We start from the raw sequence: 26,541 nt of genomic DNA, 5'->3' as shown, positions 1-26,541 counted from the left end.
ATATTAGGTGCATTTCTGTGTTGTGTTCTCTCGATTTTTGAATTATTTGCTCTGGTTTATTTCTTTATGTAATTCTCTTGCTGCGTATTTTAATAACTCCACTGCTATTTCATATTCTCTTGCTGCTTTTCCATTCCCTAGGATTTAATTTGTCTTTGTACTTCTTCTTCTGTGGGAATTTCTAGTTCTCCGTTATCTTGTACTACCTTATTTCTTCATCAGAATGTGTTACCTTCGGACTGAATACCATTTTTTCGTAACATTCTTCCCATATTCTGCTGATCTGTGATCTGCATGCCTTCAAATACCGTTTCTATTTTTGGTTTCTTAGTCCTCTTGTTTTAATGCTCTGACTGACTTTTTTGTAATTATTTTATTTATTGTCTCTTTCAATATCCTACAGCGAAACCAGTCATTTTTCTTCTTTTTATTTGTTGCGTTGGCCTTTTCGCTATTTTGTATTCTTCCATGTTTTGTTCTGACGGGTTGTTGATGCATGTCATTCTGGCGGAGTTATTTAGTGTTCTGTCTGTTTCGCAGTCTTGATCGTACCTACGTAAATTACATATTCATGTAATTTACGTAAGACCTCCTGGGCAAAGGTCTACCCAAGGTTGGTTTTGAGGGTAACCCCCCCCCCCAGGTCATATGAAAAATATATAAAAAATAGTAGGAAGATTTACGTAACCTGTCCTTCACAAGCAATACAAAAAAAATTGGTGCCCAAGTTTTTTTTTGGTACGCGGGATCCAGGCCTTTGATGTAGAAAATTCTTGAGTTTTATTATTTAGTTATAAAAGCGGCTGGAGTAAAGTGATCAGTCATGTCAGTATGAAAAACGATAGGATTAATATTATTTTACTCTTTTAAATTAGCTTCAGTTTTTATATGATGATTTATATTCAATGTTTATTAAAAACTTTTGATATACAATGTGTGTTTTTATTGGACGGTAGTGATGAGCAAAACAAGAACAAGACCAAGACCAGGCTAGTCTTGTTCTTGGTCTTGTTCTTGCAAGCTTGGTCTTGGTCTTGCAGCTAAAAGGCAGTCTTGGTCTTGGTCTTAGTCTTGCACTAGCCGGTCTTGTTCTTGGTCTTGCTGCAAGAGTCTTGCTGGTCTTGCTTTTTTGGTAGTAATAATTTGAACCAAACAATTTCGAATAAAATACACAAAAATCAAATATTTTTTACTTTATTTAATATAATTAACTTTTTTTTTATAAACTAACTAAAACATACTTTTTAGTAAATACATACATATTTACCATACCTATTTAAAGACCTAATACTATACATAATAACTAAACCTAATGGGGAGTTATAAACGCTTAATTCTGTAATTTGTTATCTTGCAAATGTTTAATTTTATTTAAATTACATTGCTCTCATAGCACGAGTTATTCGCACTTTTTATTTTCACATATTTTTGGATTGAATACCCATTATGACATTTAAAAAGTTGAAAATATTCGGATGTGGGTAGCAAAACCTAGAATTTAAAACACATTGAAATGATTCGCATGCATTTCAAGTGCGGCACATACTATTTGTAGTACCGGTCCTTTCTGGGGAAAACCTAGATTCTTCCAAATAGTTTTCAACTATGAAATCAGTAAAATTCTTTACGCGTTTGTCATCCGGGATTTTCACAAATAATTCAACTTCCAACTTTCGTTGATAGTAAAAAATTAATCCAAAAAATAATTTTAAAAATTTCCCAGTAGGTATCGGAATTTTTGTCATTATATTCAGAAACTGAACCAAGTTTTGGATGTTGCGATACCAAGCTTGACATATTACAATCGACAACCAGTTATTTTTTGTTCAGGCCACAATGCTTTTACAGAATTGTGAATTCCTTTTCAAAATCTATTACGATTATGCGAAATGAATTGAAATAAGTGTCAGTATTTTTATTAGACAAAAAAGCGAAAACTACTGGTACAAAAAACCGTTTTTATGGCATTTTTTTTAAATGGATTACCCTATCTATAATTACATTTTTTTGTTTTACAAGTAATTTCAATTGTCCTTGAACTGTCGCCGTTTGAAAACTTGCCTTTTGGACACTTTGAAGGTTGAGAAAATGCATTTGACTTAATCAAAACCACTTAAAAATATAACCAAAATATTATGTATTTTAAAAATTATTTTAAAATTTATTACAATGTCAGTAAATATTATTCAACTAAAAAAATAAAGTTAAATAATAAAAAACCAATTTCCCAAAAAAGTGCACGAGTCTTGCAGGTTGGTCTTGGTCTTGCGTAGTCTTGCAAGGTTCGGTCTTGGTCTTGGTCTTGGTCTTGAATACCTGGTCTTGGTCTTGGTCTTGCAAACCAAAAGCCGGTCTTGGTCTTGGTCTTGGTCTTGGCCTTGCTGCAAGACCAAGACCAGTCTCGCTCATCACTATTGGACGGGGGCCCGCATTCCAACTGGGACCAGGGCCCGCGGATCTATCCGCGGTCAAACATGGGAACGAAAAGCACTAAGGAAAATATTTGGAGGAAAAATGGAGAACAGCGTTTGATTGAACCTAACTTACCTTAGTACAAATGTGCACATAAAAAAGTTACAGCCCTTTGAATTTACAAAATGACAATCAATTTTTTCCAATATATCGAAAACTATTAAAGATTTTTGATTGAAAATGAACATGTGGCATTCTTATGGCAGGAACATTTTAAAAAAATATAGTGAAATTTGTGCATCCCATAAAAATTTTATGGGGGTTTTGCTCCCTTAAACCCCCCCAAACGTTTGTGTATGTTCCTATTAAATTATTATTGTAGTACTATTAGTTAAAGACACTGTTTTTAAAACTTTTTGCCTCTTAGTACTTTCTCGAAAAGCCAGTTTGTATCGACACATTTTGAATATTTGTCAATTTTGAATATTTGTCAAATCCATCACATATTTGTATATTTTAAAAATCATTAAAAAATTAATAATTAAATTTCATTATAATTTTGTAATTTACAATTTACATTTTTAGGTATACTATGAACCATACTAAACAAGAAGCCACATCTCGATAAAATGTGCCTTATGGAAAAAATACTAATAGGCAAAAAAGTTTTAAAAACATTGTGTGTAACTAATGGCACCGCAATAATAGTTTAATTGGAACGTGCACAAACATTTGGGGGGTTTGAAGGGAACATATGTAAACAAATTAAAAAAGAAGCCGCATCTCGATAAAAACTAGCTTACCGAAAAAATACTAGGAGGCAAAAAAGTTTTAAAAATATTGTTTTGAACTAATGGTACCACAATAATATTTTAATTGGAACGTAGACAAAAGTTTTGGGGGATTTAAGGGAACAAAACCCCATCAAATTTTTATGGGGTGTACAAATTTCACGTTGTTTTTTTTTTAAAGATAGCTCCTACGATAAGAATTCCACATGTCCATTTTCAATACAAAATCTATAAGAGTTTTCGATATACGAAAAAAAATCTATTTTCATTTTGTAACTTCAAAGGGCTCTAACTTTTTTTGAGTACACTATTGTATATAGGTAAGTGAGGTTCACTGAACCTATTTTTGACCCCAGAATCTGTGGTATAATTTATGACCAATCTTTTCGGGACACCCTGTATATAAATATTCTCGTCTTTATTTTGATTGTTGTAATTGTTTAACTTTTGATTCGATTCGAAAAGATTCTCTTTTCATTAGTTATTATCTCATTTCAAGGTAACCCACAATTTGCATCGGAAATAGTTCACAAAGAAAACCCATCGTTAATGAGAATAATGAGTTAGCTCAGAGCGTGTACTTGACACGCCAGCCAGCTGTAACTGATCCAACCCAACCCACCCTTTTTATGCGCGAAATGCAAAATCAGCCTCAAGGATTGTACCAACTATTCTTACATGATTGTTAGTTCGCTGGTGGCTGGCAGGGATTCGTATGGAACAAAAACCTCTTTATATTCTTAAGAGATTAATGTTGTATAAAGCGCAAAAAACGAAAGGGGATGTATGAAATAAAGTTTCCAGCTCGGTTTATATTAGATGAAGTGGAAACTTTCCATTCTATAAAATTGCAATTATAATCGGCAATTAACCAAAGCAGTTTTCAAAAGACAATTTTAATAATACAAAAATGTTTGAATATCTTCCTAATTCTTTCAAGATCTAATTTTAAATTATTTTATTATAAATGTTCACTACCTATTTTCTTGTGGCATGTCCAAGTTAAATAAACTGCTCGTCAAAAGTTAAGGATATTTGTATTACTCAAATAAAACTTTGCAATAAATCTCCTACATGTATGCAACCCGTATTACAGTGTATGTATGAGTGTGTTTCCTACCCTCTAGTTACCATGTATCCTCTGCCTGCTTACAGATATTTATAGGCCCAACCGTTGGTAATACTGAGCCAATGACATTATTAGCAGTTACAATTGAGACAGTTATGATTTTATACGTTAGAACAATGTCTTCGTGCATTCCTAAGCCTTTTATTATAATTTTAGTTGTTTCACTGTAATAGTAGTTTTAAGTGCAATAACCAAATACACGATAACCTTGGATTTATCTTCTTTTCCTAAGAAAAGTATTTCCACGAACCCACGGTAATTAGAGAGAAAAATGACATCATAACTTTCCCTTATATATTTGGGCGCCCAACATGGGGCCAACTAGCCAGCTGTAACTGATTCAACCCACCCTTTTTATGCGTGAAATGCAAAATCAGCCTCAAGGATTGTACTAACTATTCTTAGATAATTGTTAGTTCGCTGGTGGCTGGCAGGGATTCGTATGGAACAAAAACATCTTTATATTCTTAAGAGATTAATGTTGTATAAAGCGCAAAAACAAAAGGGAATGTATGAAATGTAATTCCCAGCTCGGTTTATATTAGATGAAGTGGAAACTTTCCAGTCTATAAAATTGAGCTGTTCAATTATAATCGGAAATTAAACAAAGCCATTTTCAAAAGACACTTTTAATAATAAACAAGCTGAAAATGCGAGCATTATCATAACAAAAACTTTGTTTATTTACGTATTTAAATTCATAATATGGAAAATTGTTCTTATGAAAAGTTGTTTATAATTAAAAATTATGTTTTAATGTGACACCCACTTTAGATATCAAACGTGTTATCACCTGCAACGGTCTTGTCGCTGTTAGTTTAGTTTTTAAATTTCGGCGAATTTTTTGCAAATATATTGGTACTTTGGATTTTAGTAATTGTCTTTTTATTTTCTCCTTATCTCTTGTTTTTTATGTACTTGCTCTATAATCAGTAATCTAATATTTAATCATTAATTGATACTTTTTTGAAAGCAATCATTACATGACAATCTCAAAATTACCACATTTTCCACTTCCAAAATTCTATATTAATAACTAATGTTGTAATAAGTATTACAACAGCAATTTGTAACGTAACTGTATTAAGTTAATTTTAAGTTTTTAAATATTAGCACGAGTGACTCCAATTTTTAAAATTTTATATCGGTTATTCTCTCACATATCAAGTATCAAGTATCTATAGTGTCAATGGCCATTGCAGCCAAACACATAAATTTAAATAAAAAAAGTATCTATAATTGCTAACAACGTGTTATGGACAAGACACTAGCCACAACATCCTGGTACAAGATGATCAGAGTGTTCAATAATGCAAGGACTGCAAGGTAATAATTAGTGAGACAGTAAGCCAACAACATAAGCTGCTTGTTCTGGACATCGAAGTAAAAAGCGCAACTAAACAAAAATATCGGAGAGGACCACAAAAAATCAAGTGGTGGCTGCTAAGAGATGAGAAAGAAGGTCTATACAGGAGAAGAATAGTAGAAAAAATATGTTGGAACATGTAAGGAAGCCCTAATACAATTTGGAGAAAAATGACCAGTAGTATTAGAGAGACTGCTATTGAAATACTTGGGAAAACGTCAGGAAAAAAGTTTGAAGATAAAGAGACTTGGTGGTCGTCAAACGAAGTACAAGGAAAAATAAAAGAGAAGAGAAAATTATATAAAAAGTGGCAAGAAACCAGATCCAACACAGATCTTCAAAACTATATGGTGGCGAAAAAGGAAGCGAAAGTAACAGTAGCAAAAGCCAAAGCAGAAGCGTATTCAAACCTATACGATCATGACGATCAACTTGATACCAGGGAAGGCGAAACGAAGATATATAAAATAGCCAAACAGAGTGCAAAGAAAGCAAAAGGTTTTAATCAGATTAGATTATTAGATGTATCCGAAATGAAAATAATAAAATACTAGTTCACGAAAGGGATGTCAAAAAGAGATGGAGAAAGTACTTTGACAGCTTATTAAATGAAGAATTTGACAGACAGCCTCTAGAGTCAACGGAGACAGTAGCAGCAATGATCACCAAAATAACAAACGAGGAAGTGGCTCAAGCGCTTCAAAAAATAAAGAAAGGAAAAGCGGTAGGACCAGATGATATTCCTGGGGAAGTATGGAGAGCATTGGGAGAGACAGGAACAAGGTGGCTAGCAGATCTATTTAATAGAATTATGGAAGTTGGACAAATGCCAGACGAATGGAGAAGCAGTATGCTGGTACCTGTTTACAAAAACAAGGGAGATATACAACAATGTACAAACTACAGGGCTATAAATCTGCTTAGCCACACCATGAAAATATGGGGAAGAGTAATTGATAGACGGATACGTGAAGAGACCGAAATATCCGAGAATCAATTTGGCTTTATGCAGGGTAGATCAACAACAGATGCAATTTTCATTATAAGGCAGTTGATGGAAAAATCATGAGTAAAGAAACAAACGCTCATATGGTATTCATTGATCTTGAGAAAGCATATGATAGAGTTCCTCGAGAGACTCTGTGGTGGGCACTCAATAAGAAAGGAGTCCCTGGTGAATATGTAAAGATTGTGAGGGATATGTATGAGGGAGTAACGACTAGTGTTAGGACAGGTGTGGGAGAGACTGAAATTTCATGTGAAAGTAGGATTGCACGAAGGCTCTGTGCTTAGTCCGTATTTATTCTCATTAGTTTTGGACCAGATAACAGCGAAACTACAGCTTAACATTCCATGGTGCTTAATATATGCTGATGATGTCGTGTTAGTAGGAAATAGTGAAAGAGACTTAGAAGAAAAACTGGAACAGTGGAGACAAGCTCTGAAGGAAAAAGGTTTAAAACTTAGTAGGACAAAAACAGAGTATTTGGAATGTACTTTTAAAGATGGAGTTACTACAAATAAAATGGTATCTTTGGATGGTGAAATGATTGTGAAAAGCAATAGTTTAAAGTACCTAGGATCGGTATTACACAGTAATGGAGAAATAGATGGAGATGCATGCAGTAGAATTAGGGCTGGATGGATGAAGTGGAAAGAAGCGAGTGGTGTGTTGTGTGACAGAAAAATTCCAATGAAGCTGAAGGGACAATTCTATAAAACAGCCATAAGACCGACTATGATGTACGGAACTGAATGTTGGGCAGTGAAAAAGAAAGAGGAACAACGAATGCATGTGGCGGAAATGAGAATCCTTAGATGGATCAGTGGAGTGACAAAGAAGGATAAAATTAGAAATGAGTATATTAGGGGAAGTCTAGGTGTGGCACCAATTGATACCAAAATGAGAGAGCATAAGTTAAGATGGTTTGGTCATGTTCAACGTCGAGACGTTAATCACCCAATACGAAGAATAGCTGAAGTGCAGATTCCTGGAAGGAGTAGGAGAGGAAGACCAAAAAAACCTGGGGGCAGACGATAAGGCAGGACATGTTGATAAAGGGGATTAACATTGATATGACCCAAGATAGAATTTTGTGGAGAAATGCAATTAGGGAAGCCGACCCCGCATAGGGATAAGGCAAAGAGAATGATGATGATGATGTAGTTTATTTGTGAGCATTATAAAATTAGGGGTCGGACTCTTCTGAGTGGCACTCACAAAATTCAAAATTTTGTTTGTGTATACTGCATATTTAATGCTCTTTAAACAAAAAAAAAACAATTCCGATCAACATCTTAACTGGTTTAATCAGATAAATCTACATATGTACAAGAAAATATGAATATTTAAAGCATTAAATATTGTTTTTCGATAACGGTTCATAAATTCTTGAGATATATTTTTTTTGTTTATCTTTAATTCTTTAACAATAATTAAGACTTCGTGGAATACATGTAGTCATTATATTTTTATCAGATCTTTAATATTTCATATTTTATTTCATATTTTATCAACATCACTATATAAATACATGGTTTTTTATTCGTATCAACATTTTTCGAGATGAAGTCGATCGTGGTTGTTTTATTGAGCCTAATTTCCTTGGCACTTGTTGCTTGCGATGATTCAGTTAGTACTTCGACAGACACTCCGGTAATATCAACAGAGGTACCAGCACCGATATCGACAAGCCTTCGTGAAGATGTAAGTTATTTTTTAGTACTCATCTTTAATTTTTATGAATATCTTACTAGATACTTGTTACATACTAGAGGGTAGGTGCAAAATTTCGGTTCCAATGCTTTTTAAATGCATTAATTTTTTCGAATCCTAAGAAAACAGATAAGTATTTTTGAAAAATTTAAACACATAATGAAATATTGCGTTATTACCGAGGATAGAATGTCCCTGAAAACTTCTATAATTATTATTTTAATAAAGTTCTTCTTTTTCTTCTTCTTCTTCTTCGTCTTCTCCTTCTTTTGGCATCATAACTCTGGATGGTCTTTGCCTGTCTGGCTATGTACTTCCATTCAGATCTGTCTTCTGCCCTTCTCCTCCATTGTCTTACATACATGGTTTACAGGCCGTTTTCCACGTCATCCAACCAGCTTGTTCTGGGTTTTCCTCTTTTTCGCCTTCCTACCGGCTTTCATTGCAATTTATTTTCTTAATCGTTTTTGTATCTTCTTGTTGCTGAACAAGTCCCAGCCATGACAGTCTTTGACTTTTCACAAATCTTACAATATCATATCCTTCATTTAGTTCGTTAACCTACTCGTTTCTCCTGATTCTCCATATGCCGTCTTCCTCTTGCACCGGTCCATATACTTTTCACAGTATCTTTCTCTAGAATGTCTTATAGTTGGTCTTCACCTTTTTTCGTTATTACCCAGGTTTCACAACCACAGGTTACTACGGGTATAAGGTAGGTGGCGACCACCAGCAAGTCACATCCACGCGCTCATCAAATATGGCAAGAAGAGAAAATACCCGACGACTGGAAGAAAAGTATAGTATGCCCGATCTATAAAAAAGGAGACAAACTCCAGTGCCAAAACTACTGTGGAATCCCTCTGCTATGTGCAGCAAATAAAGTCCTCACGTATATTATAAACCAGCGGCTCCAACAACTAGCAGAACATATGATTGGAGAGTATCAGACGGGCTTTCGGGCTTTCAGACGGGTATAAGAGTGGTTTAGAGTGGTTTGGCTGCACCACTAATGAACTTTTTAGGTCAGCTGTAAACAAAGTCAGGGTAGCCTTGATGATTTCCAATCTCCGATAGGAGTGGCACAAGAAGAAGAAGAAGAAGATGGGCTTCCGACGGGAAAGATCGACACTGGATCAAATATTTACAGTCAAACAAATCCTGAGAAAATCATGGGAACACGATATTGATGTTCACAACATGTTTGTAGACTTCAAACAGGTATACGACTCAGTCATATATATTGGCTGAACCACATAAGCTAATAAGACTCATTAAAACCGCAATTGATGAAACTCAGGCATTTGTATGTATACAAAACCACCGGACAGACTTTTTCAAAATTTCGCAGGGACTAAAGCAGGGAGATGGGCTGGCCCCAACATTGTTTAACCTGACACTGGAGTTGCGATTAGGCAAATGTAAACTGGACGAGGAAACCTACTGATCAACCGAACGGTTTAACTGGCCGCTTATGCCGATGATATTAATATTATGAGTAGAACATTAACAAAATCACAGGAAACATACGCAGAGTTAAAAACACAAACAAAAATGCTAGGTCTGGAAACTGACATAGAAAAAACAAAAATACTGACTCAGATGAGAAGAAATATAGTCCCACAAAACATTATACATGAAGATGACATTGAAACGGTTGGAAAGTTTACATACCTGGGAGTAGAAATATATGCCGACGGATCAGAAGATGGAGAAATACGGAAGAGAATAACGCAGGCAAACAGAGCTTGTTTTGCCCTCTCCCATATATTTCGGTCTAAAAGTGTCCACCGAAATACAAAGATGACAATCTATAAAACTTTAATTCGACCAATAACATGCTATGGCAGTGAAGCCTGGGTCCTGAAAGGAACATCCAAAAACAAACTCGACACATTCGAAAGGAAAGTACTAAGGAGAATACTAGGACCTGTGAGGGAAAACGGAATTTTCAGAAGTCGATACAAAAACGAATTTTATCAACGTTATAAGGAAGCACCCCTGTCAGACTTCATTAGAATATAAAGATTGCAATGGGCCGGACATATGATAAGAATGGGAGAGGGTATGCTGCCAAAAAGAGCACTGAATGCTAAAATGCAGGGAAAGAGACCCGTTGGAAAGCCAAGAAAGAGCTGGGAAGACACAGTAAACAGCGACGCACAAGCCTTTTTAGGAGTTCGTGTATGTAGAAGAGTAGAAGAGCAGCCACAGACAAGCAGGGGTAAAGGCAAAAATAAAGGAGGCCAAGGCTCAATTTGGGCTGCAGTGCCGTAGAAGAAGAAGAAAAAGGTTGCTACGGGTCTAACCAATGTTCTGTAGATAGTCATTTTGGTTCTTTTTTCTAATAATTTTGATGTCATTAATCTTTTATTAGCATACGATGTACGATTTCCACTGGAAATACGTGCATTCATTTTGCTATTTATGGAATTCTTTTGATTGATTTATGTGCCCAGATATGTGAAGGCATCCACACGCTTAACAGTGTAGTTGTCTATTGCGATATTTTCATTGTCTGCCTCAAGAACTAGGATGAACAGCATGGTTGACAGTGAGTCTTCCTGTCTCACTCCCATGTTGATGTCAAACAGGGGAGACAGTTCTCCTTCTACTCTAACTGCGGCTTTTGAACCTTGCAACGCCATTTTTATGAGGCTGATATATTTTTTTGGTATACCTAGATTACGGAGGCCTTCCAGCAATTTTGTCCCTTACCACACTATCAAAAGCTTGTTAAAAGTCTATATACTAGTCTATAGTCTATAGTCTATATATTATAGACTATAGACAAGTCTATAGTCTATATATTATATAGTTATATGTCGTATTCATAAGCGTTTCTTGTATCGTTCTTAGTATGAATATGTTGTCTGTAGTGGTCTAAATCCATTTTGGATTTACAATCACTAATTATTATATTTTCGAAGTATTCTGTCAATATATTGTAGATAATGCCAGGTAGGATTTTGTATATTACATTTAGCAATGTAATTGGCCTGTAATTATGACATTCCCTCTTATCTCCTTTTTTATATATTGGCTGTATAAGACCAACTGCCCATTCCTCCGGCATATGCTCCTTGGTCCATATTAACTTTATCAGGTAATGAATTCTTCCCCGGAGTGGCAACCTTGCATTGATCCAAGTAACAAGCAATTTAAATTTCTGCCTGACTTTTACCAAAAGTATTAGGGAATCAGCTGAAATTAAATTGCAAAGGGCAGTTTGCCAACGTCAACTGCGCGGTTTACCTGTCTTACTTGATCTCACCTTAATGCTGCCTTTGGAGTTTCACCCTAATACCAAGAAAAACAGGTAAACCGCGCAGTCGACGTTGGCAAACCGCCCGCATATGGACAAGACCTAATGCCTAAAGGCCTTGTTCATATAGAGTGGTTTGCCAACGTCGACGCCGCGATTTACCTGTTTTCCTCCTGTTTATCTTGGTAACTTCAAAGGCGGCATTAGGGTGAGATCAAGTAAAACAGGTAAACAAGCGGTACATGTTATTGTTAGAAGTGAATATCAGTTCTGTGTGAAATTGGCTGTAAAAAGTCACGAAATACTGTCCAAAATCCAGACTTTAGTAAGTGACACAAATTAATACAAACTATAATTAGTTGGTTTTTATTCCAAAGCTCATTAACATCTATACCTATACGCAAAAGCCAGTTTAAATTTTCATGTGGCGTTGCTGGATTTAAAAAGACAACGATAACTACCGGAGAAATCCTAGTGTGGAAATTCGAATTTTAATTCACTAAGTTCGAATACCGCCGATAGACATTAATCTTGTGAGGGATCGACCCGGGATTGGTGACTTTCGCGGCGTGTATTTGGAATTATGGCTAGTGATAGCAATGATGAGTGGAATAAAAGGCGAAGAAGTGAAGACGAAAGAGAAAAGGAAGAAGAAGCGTTCCGAAATAGTAAAAAAACGATAAAGTCACCAGGGCCGTAACTACGATGTTGGGGGCCCCGGGGCAAACGTGATCTGGGGGCCCCTACCTTGGGGTCTGGGGTTTATACCCCAGCGGAATGGGGGGTTCGGAAAAATGCTTGAAATTTAACCCCTTGAAAACTCATTTTAATGCATTTCATGACTGAAGTTTCTTGTACCTACATATTGCTATTTTGTGTTGACCAACACAAAAAATTTTGAAATCACCTTATTTTAAGTTAAATAATTTTGCAAGTACCATCTTATCTGTTTTATTCAAGTAGGCAGGTCCGGCGATAACGGGCCTGCAAGGGATGCATTGCAGGCGGGCGCCCCTGTTTAGGGGGCGCCAAAATGATCTTTTTTCTGCTGGTGCTATACAAAATACTAATTTAAAAGAAGCCGAAGGGCGCCTATGTTAGTTTTGCAGGCGGGCGCCTTATACCCTAGCACCGGTTCTGCAAGTAGGTACATTGTTCGGCTACAAGGTGGTTCCTTTCACGTACCAATATGTGGCCTGGGGTAAATTGGTTAAGACAATATAGCTGGGGCGGAGGCCCATATTCCTGTTGCATTTTAGTTTTCATTTCGCCAAAATGACTAATTTTCTCAGTAACAATTTATATTTTTACGAAAGGTCTCGGGGCCCCAGCTTAGCCCGGGCCTCCTCTTCCAATAACATTTTAGGTTTTATTACGCCAAAATATCTAATTTCCTAGGTAATATTTTAAATTTTTATGTTATGGTCTTGGGGGGCCCCAGCTTAGCCCCCTGAACTTTATGCTGAGGTCTAGGGTGCATCTGTAAGGTATTTTTAAAATTATGTCATTTGAAACTATTTCGTTTGGATCTGCTTTTAAAATACATATTAATACATTATTTTCCTCGTTAAAATCTATGCACGGCCAACCAAACGAGGGCCCCTGCGGGGCCTCTCATGGCCGGGGGCCCCGGGGTACTGCCCCGGTTGCCCCAATGGTAGTTACGGCCCTGAAAGTCACCGGCGGAAACAGAAAAAGATAAGGATGCAAAATTAGATAAATTGTTAGAACTAATGGAGGTTATTAGGATGGATATAAAAAATGAAATAAAAGAGATGAGGCAAGATATGGCAGAACAAAGGAGAGAGCAACAGAATCCTAAAGAACTTAAAGAATGTAATAAAAATCAACTACAGAAAATAGTTGAAGAAAATTAACAAATGAAGACAGTATTAAGAGAAATGCAGAAAACAATTGAGTGGTTAGAAAAAGAAAAACGAGATAAAAACATTGTAGTTAATTGATTAAAAATGGACTTTAAATATCGTAAATAAATAAAAATGGATATAATAGAATTCATAGATCGGCACCTGAGCATCAAAACAAAAGTAAAGACAGTACGAAAACTGGCAGAATATACATGTCTGATAGAGTTAGATGATGTTTCCGAAAAAGAAAAAATATTGCAGAATAAATGCAAACCAAAAAGTTTAAAAGACTTACGAGTTTATATAAACCACGATTTGAGTAAAAAGGAAAGAAAAATGCAGAGCATAATAAGACAAAGAGTAACCGAAGAAAGAAAAACTGGAAAACACGTACAAACGGGATTTAGTAAGATAACAATAGATGGGCAGGTATGGAAGTGGAACATGAAACAAAAAAAAGTTCTTTTGTTGGAGTGAATGTAAAGAGAGGGATAAACTCCAACAGAAGTAGAAAAAGAAAATAACTAGATGTAGCTTAATGGAACAAAAATGAAGAAATGGGGTGGTAAGGGAAATACTAAGGAAAACTGAAGTAATAAAAATATTACTTGTATGGGGGGAATAATGATAAGGATGATGGGAGTTGAGGAAAGGGGAATTAAAAGGGATATAAGTAGAAGTATGAAGAGACAGAGGCAAACTAAATAGAGTTGGCTAGCAAGAGATGCAAGAGAACAACTTGACACTCAAGGATGGATACGGCTCGTTTGCATGCCTGTCGAAGAACAGTAGCTCAAAGTAGATAATGATGACTAGAAAAGGTGAATATTAAGATAAGAATACTGTACTGAAAATGTATAAAGATGAATAAGTGCTAAAGAAGAACCAATTAAATAAAACTAACAAATCATGGGCGCCAAGAAAATGATCTTCGATTACTCTCCCAGGTATCTTACACTGCTGTCAAATACTAAACATATTAAATATATAAGTAAATGTAAATATAAGGAATAATAAGAAATGATATGCAAACTAAATAAACATTTATTAAAAAATAACCACTAGATCTTTAACAATCTCTGAGTTAGACAAAGCATATACTGTGATTCTAACATGACAAAAGTTATACAAAAGTTATAGTTAAACATGATATATCATATAGCAATAGTCCTGTTATATGTATGTACAAAAATATATACCTCTTACTTATACATAGGGTACAACTCACATGAGACTTCTACCAAATGGTTATAGTACGCTTGCTACGTACAACTAAATTAAAACCGAAAAATATGACTAATATTTAAATAAATAGGCACAAGCCTGACGAAGAGAAAATACAATGACGAATTAAGCAAAATTAAAAGACTAAGTTTTCACTCTAATGGCATATAACATATCCCACCAGAATGAAAACAATGGGAACCTTCTCTGGTTACACCTCCGAGGCTTCTACAATTTGCAAGCCATTATCAGGATCAGGGAGAGCAGCATATGTGCCTCCTGATGAGAGACTAATAAGTTTCGAAACCGGTAGAGGTGCTTGCAGCACTCTCTGATTGGACTGGAATATGGTTCGGCTGTATTTTCGTTTTGCAACGAAATTGAAAATGGTTATCCATTTTTGATTTACATTTACTCTGTATGGAGTATGAAGGGAACCAGTCTCGTTGGAACTTTACCGCGCTGAGCAGATGTGACGTGAATTGTAAATTGTAGAATTCCCTCATCTTCCTTAGTCTCAGCATCCGTATGGCTTGCAAATTGTAGAAGCGTCGGAGGTGTAACCAGAGAAGGTTCCCATTGTTTTCATTCTGGTGGGATATGTTATATGCCATTAGAGTGAAAACTTAGTCTTTTGCTAGCAGTTGCCGCTAGGGCATCTATGCCATTTCGTTCGTTGCAATTCGGGACTGCACGCTGGGGTTTGTTTTGGTTGGATCAGGGATAGCAGCATATGTGCCTCCTGATGAGAGACTAATAAGTTTCGAAACCGGTAGAGGTGCTTGCAGCACTCTCTGATTGGACTGGAATATGGTTCGGCTGTATTTTCGTTTTGCAACGAAATTGAAAATGGTTATTCATTTTTAAGCAAAATTAATTAATAAAAGTTATAAAAATGAAGCTAAGATAAATACCGAAACGATGACCTAAATTAACCGAACAAATATTTGGGAAACAAGCAAGTAATATTACAAAATACGTGAATTATCTCGTAAATATCAAACCAATAATAAAATATAAAACCCTAATTTTCTAGGCCTAATTACCTTGAAGTAATAGGCCTGAAGGAATATTACAAAATAAATATCAAACCAATAATAAAATATAAAACCCTAATTTTCTAGGCCTGATTACCTTGTGCACACAAGTAACTTACCATAGATACAATAGTTTGGGAACCAAATATTAATATACAAATATGTCATATAAAAAAACAAAGGTAAACTAAATCTGCAAAAAATTAATAACATAGTGCATTAAACCAAATGTCTGAAATGTAAAAAAACCAATAGTTACTAAAAGCACATCACTAAATGTTCCCAAACAAACCCATTCATCGAACGATTTCCGGATAAGGTTCGATGCTGCTATTCATTAAATTAGCACCAGAGGAGGTGCTGAACAATGTTTCCTGTAGGTACAGGTGTACCGACGACTGAAAATGGGACTGGAACGTCCCATAGCTTGTTCCCAAATAGACATATTCCCTATAGTGACTTGGCTGTGATAGGTCAAAGTGGCTTCCCTAGGTGGTGAAAGTGGGTACGACTTCACATAATAGATAGCTTTCTTCCAAATGGCTAAAAACATATATGGTATGTTAAACAGTAAATGGTTAAGTTCAATTAGTTACCACTATAAACAGACCGGATTAACCGATAATAGTATAAAAGGCCCGGTTTCAGGTAAAATTTATTTTAGGCTTTATTATGGGAGTACCGTCTAGTCAGTGTTAATTGCAAAAGACCAACTCTGTCTACCTCGGTGGCTTATCGCTCCGGGTGGGTCTTAACAATGGGCCAGGTCAGATAAATTTAATAATATTTACGACCGCACTAATTGAACTCAAACCATTTACTGTTGAACAAACCATACTTCGTTTGATTTCTCATATAAACCGGTGAGCAAAAGTAAAGATAAGAAGAAATAATTGAGGAAAACTTTTTAGAAGCAATAATAGAAAAAAAAAACGACCAATAAAAATGGAACGAAAACTAATCTCAGGTAACCTTGAACTATTTTGTGTGTGAAGATATGAACAAATAATGACATTGAATGTGAAATTTGAATATGATTTATCTGAGAGAATATGATATCTGTAAAAATATATTGAATTTATAAAAATATTGGATGTTCAATATTTTTTTTTTATTTAAATTTATGTGTCTTGGCAGCAATGGCCATTGACACAAACAATATTGGTTATACAATAATTAATTACAAGAAAGACTTAAAACTAAATATTATAACAGTTAATTTCTAAATTTTAAATAACATTAGGTAAAAATTATGAAGAAAAAAAATTGGATATACAATCATTGGATACTATAGAGACGTACAACTAATTATAAAATTGCTTCGGTCTTCTTGGGATACTTCGGACGTTGTTTAGTCATAGTAGAATTGGCATATGAACTAGTAAGATTACTGGAAGAATTGGATCCAGACATGGTGTTGCTAACAGTGGGGGAACATTGATTTAAATTGTTACTCATGTAGTCAAAAGTAACTTGAATTTTATTTATATTAACGCTTTGGATGTCTGGAAATAAGTGATAACCTTGGACACATCACTGCAATACTGGTTGCCTAACCGTTGGCGTCCGTTGGGACGGGATAGCAACAGTGAAAAACTATTGACAGTTTGACACTGAATGTGTTTTAGTTGGAAGATTATTAAGTAAAACATCTCTTACTGACCGAAGTTAGAGCTTGTTCTTGATGATTAACACGTAACAGAATTGTTATTAGTCACTATTTGAGCGAAAACTAATTTTGATAACTAGTATTTACAGTAATAATTACAAATTTCGGCACCAATTTACAGATCGATACATACACGTTCTGACGTACTCAATAAATTTAAAACCTACAGAGAAATAATAATTATTTCCAATATTAATTGAGAATTGCATATGTTTGGTTATGTCTAACCAAAATGTATTAATATATAATTTTCCTTGGATGGATATTAAATAATCGAAATAATCTATATATTTCACTTAATGGGTTGACTCAGAAAATTTACCAATGAAACTACTATTACAAATATTATACAATATAACATATAGTTATAAGGCTAACAAAAAATTATTATAAAAAATAAATCTCACCGAATGATTCCTATTCCGGCTCCAAGAGGAGTTGTGTCCCACACATGTCTCCCTACTCCAGGCAACCGTTGGTGGTAACTTTTTACTTTAATTAAACTTAAGATGTTAAATAATTCAGACTCTAGATGGAAATCATCCGCCATTTCATGGTACCTACCAACGTACCAACCTCACTTACAGCCACAAGTCAAGTGTTCATCCTTCCTCGCTGCGCTCCTTCAAAGAGGAGAACCTCAAACGGCCACAGAACATGAATTAAATGTCACGGAACGATACGACAAGTATGTTCCGTAGACGCAGACGTGTGATGTCACATAAGTAGTCCTTTACGAGAAATTAGAGAATTTAAATGAGATTAAGGGAAAATAATTATAAAAATAATTAAAGAGCTAATTTCGTAACGTGAACCGTTACAAACAGAGAGAATGAAAAATTTAGAAAAAGCAAAAAACTGATAAGGGCTGTCAAGCAAGGAACAAGGTAATGATTACTGGTTATCATGACTTGGAATGTATAAATATGAAAAATGATGTACCTACCTAACAGAGGAAACAAGAGAACAGATAGGAGACTTTAAAAAGAATAAATGCACAAACGAGATGGCACTAGTGACCTGGAATATTAGAGGGTCCTTTTATGAAGGAGCCTTTAAAGAGCTATCGAATGAGATAAAGAGGTACAAAATAGACGTTTTCGTTTTGCAAGAAACAAAAAAAAATGGGAAATGAAATGACAGAAGTTGAAGGCATAGCCCTCTTTACGAGTGGCGGGAAAGATAGAATGCTAGGAACAGGTTTCGCAGTTGGAAAAAATTTTATAGAGAAAGTTATGGCCTTCAAACCTATCTCAGACAGAATGTGCGTAATAAGAATAAAGGGAGAAAAAGGAATATAGGTATAACTAACATACACGCCCCATTCGAGGAAAAATATGATGAAACAAAAGACCTATTCAAAGAGAAACTAATGGATCAATATGAGCATATTCCAAAACATGATATAAAAATAATAATCGCCGATTGCAATGCAAAAGTGGGAAAAGAAGCTATGTATAACGCAGTAGCAGGAATACATAGCAAGTATGAAGTGACAAATGATAATGGCCAAAGACTAATCAGTTTTGCGATGGAAAAAATATAGTGGTGAGGAGCACCCGGTTAGAACGAAAAGAAATATATAAGGGAACCTGGATGTCTCCTGATGGTAGGACGGTTAACCAGATTGATCACGTATTGGTGGAAAGAAACCACATGAAATTTATAAAAAACATAAGAAGTATGAGAGGGGCCGAAACGGATTCGGACCACTTTCTGGTTAGAGCTATATGTAGAATGATGCAAACAGATAAAGAAATAGGAAAAACAAGTTCAAAGAGGAAAAACCGATATGATATAAAAAAACTAAGCGACGTGGAAATAAAAAGAAAGTATATCAATGAAATAAATAAAGGGCTATTAACCCAGGAAGACGAAGAGAGACTAGGAATAGAGCAAGTGTGACAAACTACAAGAGAGGCGATTAATAGAGCAAAAAATGCAAAAAATAACGACAAATGAAAGCAGGGAAGAATTGGTTTGATGAAGAATGCCTTAGAATAGCAGATGAAAAGAAAAGATTAAGGCAATCAGGCACGTCGCCAAGGGAGGGTACATGGGGTCCGGACCCCTCCCAAAACTACCTCGGCTTTTGTATCAAGGCAGCAAGTTTATCCATAAATTATTATTAACATTTTTGAAAAAGTGAACGTAATTATTATTATTGTTTACTAGAATTATTTCTGTTTGTATTCAATGTGCAGAAATTCTTTAACCTGCATTTGCCTCTAAAGAAAAGGCAAAATTGCTAGAAAATTTGCCTGCCTGTTACTCCCGCGACACTTCCCTTGCAGCAATAAAAGCTGAATATGTATATGTTATGGTGTAACTGTAATACAATATCATCTTTGGAACCAAATAACGAAGTTCGCCACGTAGTGAAACTTTGTAATAAACATTTGTTCTCTAAACATTTACAAATTCCTTACAATTTTGCAACTATACCTATCACAACGGATAGTGTAGAACCTTCGTTCTCAACAATGAAGCGGGTAAAAACTTTACCCAAAAACAAGATGGGAAACGAAAGACTCATTTGATTGGCTTTTTTTTTCGTTCATTGGAACGTCGAAAGCCAGATATATAGATATCAAATCATCATCACAGATGTCATAGAGCGAATAGCATAGCTGAGGTGGAATTGGGCGGGTCATGTAGCCAGAATGGAGAACGGTGGTGGACCCAAAAAATTACCGTGTGGAGACCACGAACGGACAGAAAAAGTAGAGGTAGACCGCATATACACGATGGACAGACAACGTCAAAAACGTTGCTGGGAATTGGTTGCTGGAAGCCCAAGATCGACAGAACTGGAAGAAATTAGGGGAGGCCTATGTTCAACTTTGGATGCAGAAGGCTGGATGATGATGATGATATATCAAACAACCCAAAATTATTGAGTAGACAGCTGAATAGAAGACCAGGTGTACTCTTTTCTACGAAATTCTATATTTCGTTAGTAGTCACTAACATCATCAGGGAAGCTAAAATGAGATTAAAGATACAATGGTGAAATTAGCTATTAAAAACAACTTACTTTACTAGGGTGAAATTGTCGTCATGTAGATGTTATATCTTAGTAAAGTAGTAAACACTTGTTATTGCAATTTTTAAAATATTAAAATAGTTTTTTCAAATTTTGCATATGGATCTAAAATTTAATCTGAATATTTTTTTCAATACCTTATCGTCTAACCTAACAAAAAATTTAAGTTGTATTTGGACCCCCCTCAAGAACATTTCCTGGCTACGTGCTTGAAGTCAATTATAATGATGGTATAAACCAGAATTACAAAGATCAAAGACGAATAATGAGAATAGTATGTAGACGAAATTAAAGAGAATACAACGAAAAAATAATACAAGAAAAGAGGAAAAATTTGAGAAAAAATAAATACGGTCGTTTTATCAAGAAGTTAAAAAAACTGAAAGGGGATATGAGAATTACAATTCATACACGAAAAAAGAAGATGGAACACTCACGAGTGAAAAAGATGTGATGGGTATATGTGAGAGACATTTTAGGGAACTACTGAATGGGAAAAATACAGATGAAAATGAAAATTTCCATATAGAGGATGATGGCATAATAATAGAATTGCCTAGTGAAGGAGAAATTAAAAGTATAATCAATGGACTAAAAAATAACAAAAGACCAGGAGAAAACGAAATAAAGGCGGAAATGATAAAGAATAGAGGAGAACATTAGCGCACTGATAGATCAGCGTGCCCTGGTTCCAGTTGGAATGCGGGCCCCCTCCCAATAAAAACACACATTGCATATCAAATTTTTTAATAAACATTAAATATAAATCAACATATAAAAACTCAATCTAATTTAAAATTGTAAAATAATATTAACCCTATTGATTCAATAAAATTGTGTTTTGACTAGGAAAGTTTTGGGGTAGTTCTGATTTCTTTTATTATATATGGATTTTGGGCTGCTGAATCCGAATATGAGGTTTGCGGACAAAATTTCGTGACGGAACATTGAAAAAATCGCGAAAAAAGCGAAACATTTCTGCTTTTTCTCGCTTTTTTGCTTAAATCTCGAAAACTATTAACTTTTAGTAAATGATCTGTTAACATAAATTAAAGTACTTAAAATTATCTACAAACATCACTATCTACTTTTTTTTTTCAGACGAACCGTTCGGTCTAAAATGCAAGTTGAACATTGCGAATTTTGAATGGTCTCTGCAAAACCCACTTTATTTTTTATTAGAATGCTAGTTTCTTATAATACATTTCTACTACTTATAAATAAATAAGAATTATTTCCAATAATTCTTATTTTTTTAATGACAGAGTAAGATTAATTAAGCTGTTAATAGCGTGAGGTCGTAAAAATTACAATGCTGTAAAAATGATTAACGCTTACTTGAAGAGAGTTGAGGAGGATAGGGAGCAAGTTCAAAGACGTTCTACTGCACCACCTTTTAATTTCAAAACTCAATGTTTTATGTGTGGTCTCGTCATAATACTTGAGTTTATAGAACAGCAAAGTAAAAAGACAACCAACCGCAATAAGGTGTATCAGGTTCGAGTTTTCAAAATTTAAAGAAACTGTTATAAAACGAGCAAAAGAACGTGATGATCAGTATGGCAAAGCCATAATCAAACGCCTTTTACCTGTCTCAGACTTAGTAGCCTCTGATTGCCGGTATCATAGTTTATGCATGAGAAAACTGTACAATCGCCCAATCACTAAAAAAAAAAAAGATTAAAAAATCGGGTCTATTTGCCGATGATGTTGAAAGGGCAATGCAAGATGTTTACAATTATTTAGAGAATAGGAATGGGGAGTGCCAAATTTTTGCTCGATGAGTTGATTGATCAAATTAAGGGTAAATATCGTCCTGACACAAAGACAGCCAAAGCTCATCTACTCAAAAAATACGGAAGCGATATAATTATTAATATGTCCCGAAACAAGAAGTCGGTCGTTTGTTTCAAAGACACAGGTTACAAAATCTTGAACGACGCTTGGTACCAACAAGCGTTAAAAAATGAAAAAAAGGAAAGACTACGGATTGTTCAGAAGGCTGCTGCCATTATTGTTGAGGATGTCCGGAGCCAGGTTTATGAGACACAGGAATACCCCCCACCGGATAAGTTTTTAGATGGAAATGAAGAACTAATTCCTGAAACACTACGTACATTTATGGAAAAAGTTGTACTTCATAAAAAACGTGGAGAGTATGATAACTGGAAGAAGAAACGCAACGCGCTTGCTCATAGTCTTGTAGCGGCGGTAAGGCCCAGATCATTCGTCTCACCAGTCCTTGTAGGGTTGGCCGTGTTGCTCTACAAAAAGTACGGATCAAGAAAATTGGTTGAGGTAGTTTCCTCTTTGGGGTTTTGTTCATCCTATAAAGAAGCTATGTTTGAAAATATCAGCAATCGCAGGCGATCCGCAGAAACTTGACCAGCCGTGCTTTACACAGCAGGTGTACGATAACGCTGATTTACACACGCGAAAGTACACACAATCGACGGATACAACACTTTTCACGTCATGGGTGGCATTTCTTGTATTGCACCAAAACATGCAGTAGCACCTAACCAATCCATTCCTCGGTTAAAAACGAAACTCACGCCTGAGATTTATGCAAGTCAGGGAGCTGTTCAACTAATTCATTTTGAAAGGACAAAACCTCAAGATTTATCAGAAATCAAGATAATAGATCCGAAGGGAATGTTCACACCAACTGAAACTGTGACTCTATCTGTGCATGATCTTCTGTGGCTCTACGGGAAAAGTAGAGATATTCCAGACCTCTTAGGATGGAATGGATTCATGGAAGCAGCCACAAGAAACATGCCATATGAACTAACATTTATTGTTTACCAGCTATTTATCAACGCTCCTCCAAGTGATTATGATACAATATTTACAGAATTTTTGAACGGAGTAGAGAAAACTAAATCCTTAAAGCAACTTACATGTCTGGTGACATTTGACCAACCCCTCTACCTCAAGGCAAGAGACATTCTTGCTAGTCGTCCCGATGATCCTGATCTGTCAAATGTTATAAGGCTCGGTGAATTTCACTATTGATGTACTTCATGGGGGCAATTGGTTACATTATGCAAGGTGGTGGATTGGCTGAACTTTTCAATACCATATATGCGGCAAAATCATCCGAAAAAATTATGTCTGGTCACGCTTACACAAGGGCAGTACGAGCTCATATGTTGGCTCACAGAACTCTGGCCAAAATAGTGATTAAGTCAATGGCCCTATCATCAAAAATGGTGGATCAATTAGAGGAGATCTTGTTCAACTTAGACAGAACAGTGATTCTTTCTAATGATGTAAAAAATATTGTAAAATATGTGCCAGAAGAATTTAAATCCAAGCTTTAACTGTTGGCAGAACGTGGTCCCCTGTCTGGCCTGTTGTGATACTGAATTTGTACAATTTCGACTTTTTTTTCTTTTTAATTACTTGTGCAGAAAACTAGCAGAAATGTATCAAATGACAGCATTCTAATAAAAAATAAAGTTTTGGAATGTAAAAAGTGGGTTTTACAGAGACCGTTGAAAATTAGCAATTTTCAACTTGCACTTTGTACCGAACGGTTCATCTGAGAAAAAAGTAAATACTGATGTTTGTAGAGAATTTTATGTACTTTAATTTTTGTTAACACACCATTTACTAAAAGTTAACAGTTTTCGAGATTTAAGCAAAAAAGCGGGAAAAAGCAGGAATTTTTCGCTTTTTTCGTGAGTTTTTCAATGTTCCGTCACGAAATTTTGTCCGCAAACCTCAGATTCGGATTCAGCAGCCCAAAATCCATATACAATGAAAGAAATCAGAACTACCCCAAAACTTTCCCACTAGGGGGCTCGTAGAGTACAAATTGACTGAATCATATCGTTTTTCATCACTTTACTCCAACCGTTTTATACCTAAATAATGAAACTCAAAAATTTTCTACATCTAATTCCTGGATCTCGCGTACCAAAAAAAAGTGAATTAACAGGAAGTTGAAAATTTGTTAATAGCTTAACGGTGTCTACTCGGACATACTTTGATATATGGGAACACGGGAAGTTTTAATTGTGGAACGTGATTTTAAATGTGGAACTTGTCATCCTGACACGTTTATGATTGTAAAAACTAGCAGGTTGTTTTTACGTTCATTCAATAGCAAACTTTATACAATATATGAAAAAATGTTTGTCCGACAAATATGTTAGGCATTTTAAAAGACCGACGTGTAGAACATGTCAAATGGCAGGAATTATGTTGATGATAGATAGCAAGACATATCGCAAAAAAAAAGAGAACACATAGAAAACGAACTCAAGAAAATTGAAGATTTAAATAAACCATCAGAAACCAGAAAATTCTACCAAAAACTAAACAGAAGCAAAAAAGAATTTAAATCAAAAACAATGATGTGCAGAGACAAAGAAGGAGATATAGTAACTCAACAGAGTGAAATACTACAAAGATGGACTGAATTCTTCAAAGAAAAGTTTGAACAAAACGGAAATACACTATACGATGGAATTGTACTGGATCAAACGGATACCATAGAAACAACCCCCCTTCAGTAGCTGAAATGCAAGAAGCAGTTACCAGACTGAAAAACCACAAGTCACCTGGATTAGACAATATTAGCGCAGAATTAATAAAAGAAGGCGGAAACTCCCTATTGAATGCGATACACGAAATAATAGCGAACATATGGAATAATAAACAACTGCCACAAGACTGGAATACCGGAGTAATTATTCCACTACATAAAAAGGGAGATCAGCTTGAATGTAAAAATTACCGGGCAATAACGCTACTGACTGTGGCATATTAAATACTGTCAAATATTGTCTATGAGCAATTGAGACCATATGCGGAACAAATAGTTGGGGGATATCAATGTGGTTTCTACAGGCAGAAGTCCACAATAGATCAGATCTTCGTCTTGAGGCAAATATTGGAAAAGAATAGTGAATTTAATATAGACACACATTATCTCTTCATTGATTTTGAGAGTGCTTATGATAGTATCCATCGAGAATTTCTGATCCACGCCCTGAAAGAGTTTAATATTTCAACTCAACTCATTGATATAGTAAAAGAAACACTTAAATTACAGAGCCAAATTCGAATTCAAAACGCACTAATAGATCCAATACATGTTAGAACGGGCCTACGACAAGGAGACGCCCTATCCTGTATTCTATTCAACATCATATTAGAGAATCAAAAGTCAACACCATCATCATCATCATCATCATCATCCAACCAATTCACGTCCACTGCTGGACATAGGTCTCCCCCAATTGTTTCCACACTTCACGGTTCTGTGCTGATTTTTGCCAGTTTTTACTAATCCGCCTGATATCATCTGTCCATCGTGTAGGCGGCCTTCCTCTACTTCGTTTATCTTCTCTTGGTCTCCACTCCATCAGCTTTCGTGCCCATCTTGAATCTTTCAGCCTGGCGACGTGTCCTGCCCAGTTCCATTTGAGCCTGGTGATACGTTCTACAACATCTGCGATACCGGTTGTTTGTCTGAGATCTTCATTTCTTATTTTATCCCGTAGAGTTACGCCCAGCATGGATCTTTCCATGCGCCTTTGAGTAACCCGCATTTTCGACGCTGTTGCCTTGGTTAGAGTCAGTGTCTCTGCCCCATATGTCATTACCGGTAGCACACATTGGTCAAACACTTGTCTTTTTAAACCGATCGGTATACTGCTCCTAAATATGTCTCTCAGAGCTCCGTAGGCTGCCCAAGCAAGAGTTAATCTTCTTTTTAATTCGCATGTTTGGTTATCTCTGCCAATTCTAATTTCATGACCCAAGTAAATGTACTTTTCCACTAGTTCCACTTCTTGTTCGCGTATAATCAGCTGCCCGCTAGGAATCAGATTAGTCATAAATTTAGTTTTAGAAAAGTTCATTTTCAGGCCTATTTTCCAGCAGATAGCGTCTAACTCATTTAGCATTTTCTTTACTTCTCCTAGGTCATCAGTTATAAGGACTATGTCATCTGCAAAACGAAGATGATTTAACTTTTCTCCATCCATTTTGATCCCTTTATTG

The 26,541-nt window shown here is 35.6% G+C and overlaps 1 protein-coding gene across 1 annotated transcript in view; it reads left to right on the top strand.

Annotated features, from left to right (window-relative positions):
• Nucleotides 1–8,137: 8,137 nt before the first annotated feature.
• The window catches only part of LOC126879828 (uncharacterized), a 41,292-nt gene continuing 22,888 nt past the window's right edge, over nucleotides 8,138–26,541 (top strand). The window contains exon 1 of the mRNA XM_050643121.1: nucleotides 8,138–8,405. Coding sequence (XP_050499078.1) covers nucleotides 8,265–8,405 — 141 coding nt within the window. The 5' untranslated portion in view covers nucleotides 8,138–8,264. The remainder of the gene's footprint in view (nucleotides 8,406–26,541) is intronic.

This window comes from Diabrotica virgifera, chromosome 2 (genome assembly GCF_917563875.1).
Source record: "Diabrotica virgifera virgifera chromosome 2, PGI_DIABVI_V3a".
In the NCBI taxonomy this organism is placed as follows: domain Eukaryota; kingdom Metazoa; phylum Arthropoda; class Insecta; order Coleoptera; family Chrysomelidae; genus Diabrotica; species Diabrotica virgifera.
This window is presented reverse-complemented; position numbering and strand designations above follow the sequence as displayed.